The sequence below is a fragment of the Nicotiana tabacum genome, chromosome 8, assembly GCF_000715075.1.
Source record: "Nicotiana tabacum cultivar K326 chromosome 8, ASM71507v2, whole genome shotgun sequence".
NCBI classification, from domain to species: Eukaryota; Viridiplantae; Streptophyta; class Magnoliopsida; order Solanales; family Solanaceae; genus Nicotiana; species Nicotiana tabacum.
In genome coordinates this window covers 162384988-162391563 of record NC_134087.1, presented here as the reverse complement: position 1 = coordinate 162391563, position 6576 = coordinate 162384988, and the positions used below count along the sequence as shown (strand labels likewise).

The 6576-nt window shown below is 40.6% G+C and overlaps 1 protein-coding gene across 1 annotated transcript; it reads right to left on the bottom strand.

Annotated features, from left to right (window-relative positions):
- Positions 1–5066: 5066 nt before the first annotated feature.
- On the bottom strand, positions 5067–5579 carry LOC142163382 (secreted RxLR effector protein 161-like). Its single transcript, XM_075220662.1, has one exon. It carries the CDS (start codon positions 5577–5579, stop codon positions 5067–5069), a length of 513 nt encoding a protein of 170 aa, XP_075076763.1.
- Positions 5580–6576: the final 997 nt, after the last annotated feature.

Here is a 6576-nt window from a genome sequence, read left to right as displayed (position 1 = left end):
TTTGTGAGATTGGATCTTTCGGAGCCCAGTCGGGTTCTAGCTTGCGTGGTTTCTCGGTCTTCCTTATTTGATCGTATCATGGAGCATCAGTTTGATGACCCTCATTTGCTTGCCCTCAAGGACAAGGTTCAACATGGTGATGCTAGAGATGTGACTATTGGTGATGACGGGGTATTGAGGATGCAGGGTCGGATATATGTACCCAATGTTGATGTGCTTCGGGAGTTGATTTTATAGGAGGCCCACAGTTCGCGATATTCCATTCATCCATGTGTCGTGACAATATACCAAGATTTGAGGTAGCACTATTGGTGGAGGTGGATGAAGAAAGATATAGTTGGGTTTGTAGCTTGGTGCCTCAATTGTCAGCAGGTGAAGTATGAGCACCAGAGACCGGGTGGGTTGCTTTAGTAGATAGAGATTCCGGAGTGGAAGTGGGAGAGAATCACCATGGACTTCATAGTTGGACTCCCATGGACATTGAGAAAGTTCGATGCCATTTAGGTGATTGTGGATCGACTGACCAAGTCCGCACACTTCATTCCTGTGTGTACTACCTATTTTTCGGAGTGGTTGGCAGAGATTTATATCTAGGAGATTATTCGTCTGCATGGTATTCCAGCTTCCATCATTTCAGATAGAGGTACTCAGTTCATATCACGGTTCTGGAGGGCTATACATCATGAGTTGGGTACTCGGGTGGAGTTGAATATAACATTTCACCCTCAAACGGACGGACAGTCCGAGCGCACTATTCAGATTCTTAAGGATATGCTCCGTGCATGTGTGATTGAGTTTGGAAGGTGTTGGGGTCAGTTCTTTCCATTAGCGGAGTTTGCCTACAACAATAGCTATCAGTCCAGCATTCAGATGGCACAGTATGAGGCCTTATATGGTAGGCGGTGTAGATCCCCGGTGGGTTAGTTTGAGTCGGGTGAGGCTAGATTATTGGGCACATACTTGGTTTAAGATGCTTTGGAGATGGTTAAGGTGATTCAGGATAGACTCCGTACAACCTAGTCCAAACAGATGAGTTACTTGGACCGAAAGGTTTGTTATGTTTCCTATATGGTTGGAGAGCGGGTCCTACTTCGGGTTTCGCCTATGAAGGGCATTATGAGATTCGTGAAGAAAGGGAAGTTGAGTCCGAGGTTTATTGGTCCTTTTGAGATATTGCAATGTGTTGGGAAGGTTGCTTATAAGCTTGCCTTACCTCCTAGCTTGGTAGGATTTCATCCAGTATTTCATATTTTGATGCTCCGAAGGTATCACGGTGATCCGTCGCACGTGTAGAATTTTAATTCAGTCCAGTTAGACAAGGATCTATCCTATGTTGAGGAGCCAGTGGCGATATTGGACAGGCAGGTTCAAAAGTTGAGGTCAAAGAACATTGTATCAGTAAAGGTTCAGTGGCGGGGTCAGCCGACCGATGAGGCAACCGGGGATACCGAGAAGGATATGCATAGTCGTTACTCGCATCTTTTCACTACTTCAGGTATGTCTATATGCTCGTTCGAGGACGAATGAATGTTTAAGTGTAGGAGGATGTAATGACCCGGCCGGTCGTTTTAAAAATTAACGCCCCGATCCCCTATTAACTGCATTCTCCGTGTTTGTTTCTACTATTGTGAGTTACCGTGAGGATTTATTTGGAGTTTCGGAGAGTTTTTGGACACTTAGTCCCTAAATGGGAGTTTAAGTTGTAGAATTTGGGAAGTAGTCGGACCAGTGTGAAGACAACCTCGGAATAGAATTCTGATTGTTCTGTTAGCTCTGTTGGGTTATTTTAGGCTTAGGGACGTATTCAGATTGTGTTTTGGAGGCCCGTAGCTAATTTAGGCTTAAAATGCCGAAAGTTGAATTTTTGAGGTTTCCGGTTCGATAATGAGATTTTGATCTAAGGGTCGGAATGGGATTCCGGAAGTTGGAGTAGCTCCGTAGTGTTGAATGTGATGTATGTGCAAAATTTCAGGGCATTCGGACGAGGGTTGATAGACTTTTGATCGAAAGCGTAATTTTAGAGTTTTTTGAGTTCTTAGACTTGAATCCATGATTAATTCGATGTTTCGATGTTGTTTTAGGTGTTTGGAAGAATTGTATAAGTTTGGATATTGGTATATGACTTGTTCGTGCTTTTGGTTGAGGTCCCGGGGGCCTCGGAATGATTTCGGATGGTTAACGGGAAGTTGAGAGTTAGAGTATGCAACTGAAGCTGCTAGATTGCTGTCATAACCGCACCTGCGGATTGGGGACCGCAGGTGTGGAGCCGAAGAAACGGCTAGGAGACCGAAGATGCAGCCAGATGAGGAAAGGATAGAAGCCGCAGGTGCGGAAGTGTCCACGTACCTGCGTGACCCCAGATGCGGTAAAGTGGTCGCAGGTGCAGAAATAGGAAGTTAATGAATTATCGCAAGTGTGGTTGAGTTTCCGTAGAAGAAGGACCACAGGTGCGGTCCCTTGGCCGCAGAAGCAGATTTGCTGGGCAGAAAACAAGACATTTCGAGGGTTTGAAATCAAAAGTTAGAAAATCGATTTGGAGCTCGGGAGAGGGCGATTTTGGAAGGATTTTGAAGAGGAAATCAGTGGTTAACGATTCCTAATCCCTTTCTAGTTGTATTCCTAGAATCTAATCTTAGTTTTGTCATTTAATTTCGGATTTGGGATGAAAATTGAGGAAAAGTGGATGAAAGTTCTTTGGCCTAATTTTGGGGTTTTGATCTAGATTTTGATGTTGGATTGGAATAATTTTGGTATAAATGAACTCGTGAGATAATGAGGATTCTGAATTTTTAAATTTTACCGGATTCCGAGATGTGGGCCTGAGGGGCATTTTTGTTATTTTTCTTAATTTTGCGTATTAGCTTAGAATTCATTAGTGGAATCAATTACTTGAAGTTATATTTACATTATGCAATTGAATTGAATAGATTTGGGCTATTAGGAGTCGAGTACTCGTGGAAAGAGCGTGGTTTCAGGTTGATTTTGAGCGAGTTCAAGGTAAGTGGCTTGCCTAACCTTGTGTGGGGGAAACTCCCCTTAGGATTTGGTATTATTGATATTTGAAATACGTTGTACGTGAGGTGACGAGTGCATACTTGTGCTAATTGTTGAAAATCTGGTTTTCATTAAGTAACTATAATCGTGTTTCCTTTCATGTTTATACTACTTGCAATTTAAGCATGTTGTTAGCTTAGGGAAGCATATCTAATTGACTTAATTACCTTACTTGCTCAAACTGCCTTATTTGGATTATATGCAGCATGCTAGGCTAGAAATGCCTATTTTACATTGGTATGGAATTTGAATTGAATTGTGTATTCTTTGTGTTGTTGTTGTGTGTTTACTTTGGGACCACGAGAAGGTATTCAGGGAGACCCCATACAGTTTTATATTGGAACTACGGTACTGCACCCGGTAGATTCCCCCTGTACTGAGTATTTACATTTGGGACTATGGATCGGTATTCCGGGAGATCCTCGCGCATTATGAGTTAGAATACGGGACGGTATCCCGGGTGATCCACTATGTATATATATATATATATATATTTGGGACTACAGGACGATATCCTGGGAGATCCCCGAATGTTATCTTTGTGTTGAGCTGTATTTCTTCTATGATTATTTTATCTTTATGGTAGCTGTTGTTGTTCTTTCTCTCCTGTGTTACTTCTTACTATTGCACTTAATTATATTGTCTAATTCTATACTGTTATACCTTGTGTTTCATTTAACCTCGGTAGGGCCTTAACTTTCCTTGTCACTACCCGACCGAGGTTAGGCTTGGCACTTACTGAGTACTGTTGTGGTGTACTCATGCCATTTTCTGCGCATGTTTTCATGTGCAGATCTAGGTACTTCGGCTCAGCCCTACCACCCTTGAGGCGAGGCGATTTTCCAAAGACTTTGAGGTATATCTGCCTCGTCCGCAGACCGAGGAGTCCCTTTCTATTCTCTCTTAAAATGTTAGCCCTTATGTATTTTCTTTTGTTTAGACATTCTGGAGTTAGATACTTGTAGACATTCAAAAGCTTGTGATTTCATGAGATTCTGGGTTTTGGGAAATGTAGTTCCAGTTGAGAGTTGTATTGTATATTCCGAGCGGAATCTTAAATGTTTTATTTTGATATTTTTCTATAGTTTTGGCTAGTTTTGTTCTGTTATTTTCTATTTCAGCAAATTTGTTAGGCTTACCTAGTCGTAGAGACTAGGTGCCGTCACGACAGTTCACGGAGGGCAAACTTGGGTCGTGAAAGTGCTATGCTAAAGTAGCAACATCGATTGGCACTTTTCGGGATCTCACACAATGAAGAAGTAGGGATCCATTATTCTATTATCACATTGGTCGCTAGCACACGTGGTATGAAACACATGTTACAGTGTTCTCACCTTATGTTGGCACGTGTTTCTTATTTTTTAATCATTCAACACTGTATAGATCTTGGTCTAGACACCTCCAAACGTCTAACCCGAGTTTCTCACTTCAATAATCCCCAAACCATCTTCTTAGAGAAACTTGCATCTGGCTTACAAAACAAGTCATAATTGAATAGTGAAATTCGTAAGTTTGATTAGTTGTCAAGACTGACCTCTACAAGTAAATATAACCTCGCATTATCCAAGGTTCTATAAGGTCTTATCTCTTCACGATTCTTAACGTTAGAGGTGCTTGCTCGTGTGAGGGAGCCAATCTCGTGACTTGTTAGACATACTTTATCAGCAAAACATTCGTCACATGCATACGAGATATAAGCATAAATTCAAGAGTCAAATTTTGATGAGCATATTATAATACTAAAGTCATTTTACAATACATAAATATGTTCATATCCTTCGCAAACCTAGAGCCATAACATGTTTCTCAAATAGGTCTCTAGATATTGCCTTTGTAAAAGGATCAGCTATCATGCTTCGCGTAGGAATGTATTGGAAATTTATCTCTTTACTTGCTACCATGTCTCTTACAAAGTTATACTTGACGTCAATGTGCTTGGTCTTGCTGTGATACTTAGGATCTTTTGTATATGCAATAGCCGCTTAACTATCACAATATAGAGTCATGGGATCCTAAGAGTTCTTTGTAATATCCAAATGCTCAAAGAATCTCTTCAACCAAACAACTTCTTGTACTGCATACGCACAAGTCACGAACTCAACTTCCATCGTTGAAAGGGTTGTACAGGTTTGTTTCTTACTTTTCCGTGATATAGCACCACCATTAAGTAAGAAGGCATAACTGGATGTTGATTTTCTATCATTCCTGTCAGCAGCCCAATCAGCATGTGTATATCCTCTTAAGTATAAATCATTTCCACTATAACATAGTGAATAATCTGCAGTTCCCTTTAGGTATCTGAAACTTCTCTTCACAACTTTCCAATAATCTCTTCCAAAATTGTATTGATACCTGCTAACCAGACCTACGACATAAAAAATGTCTGGGCGAGTACACATCATAGCGTACATCAAACTTCCGACAACACTTAAATATGGAAATCGAGACATGTCTTCCTGTTCATTTTCAATCTTGGGACACATTTCAAGGTTTAAAGTTTCACCTCTCTCTATAGAAGTATCCATGGGTTTGCAACTATTCATACGAAAATGCTCCAAAATTTTCTTTATATAAGTTTCTTAAGATAGACTCAATAACTTTTTGGAACGGTCTCTTTGGATATTATGTGATGACCCAAAAGGTTATAACTTGTGTTACAAGTCAATTCTGTATTGTGAGGCCTTAAAAAAATCTTTTTGTCTTACCTCGATATGCATGCACAGTACGAGCGTGTTTCTAGAAAGCTTTAATGTGAAAACTAAGTAAAATAAGGAAATTGACTTTTAAAGTTGAATAAAGTTGACTTTGGTTAACATTCTTGGTAAACGTATCCAGACCCGCGATCCGACGGTCTCGTAGGGTCCGTAGTAAAATTTGGGACTTGGGCATATACCCGGAATAGAATTCCGAGGTCCCAAGCCCGAGAAATAAATTTTTGAAAGAAATTGTTTAACTGAAATTATAAGAGTTTGTGGAAATGAAAAGAGGTTTGAAATTGATGGTATCGGACGCGTATGTGGTTTCGGAGCCCGGTATAGGTCTTATATGATAATTAAGTTGAATCTGTAAAGTTTGGTAAGAATCGGAGTTCGTTTAGTATAAATAGAACCTTTATTTGAGCTATTGGAAATTTTAATGTTCTTGAATGATTTCATGAATTTGAGGCTTAATTCATAGTTTTTGATGTTATTTTGATGACTTGATCGCACGAGCAAGTCTGTATGATGTTTTTGGACTTACGTGCATGTTTGGTTTGGAGCCCCGAGGGCTCGGGTGAGTTTTGGATAAGACGCGGAGTGAAATATGGCTTAGGAAAACTACTGTTATGTTGCAGGTCTGCAGGCTTTGCAATTGTGAAACCTGTCTCGCAAATGCGAGCTCGCATTTGTGAAGAAATGGCGCAATTGCGATAATGGGCTGGGGCAGGGAACCTTCGCAATTGCGAGGCTTATGTCGCAAATGCAACCTTAGCAAGTACCGCAATTTCTAACAGTTGTTCGCATTTGCGAAGAAAGCAGAGGA

Bases quoted from the DNA above. Each gene is read 5' to 3' on its own strand.
- LOC142163382 (XM_075220662.1), bottom strand. From the start codon at position 5,579: ATGGATACTTCTATAGAGAGAGGTGAAACTTTAAACCTTGAAATGTGT.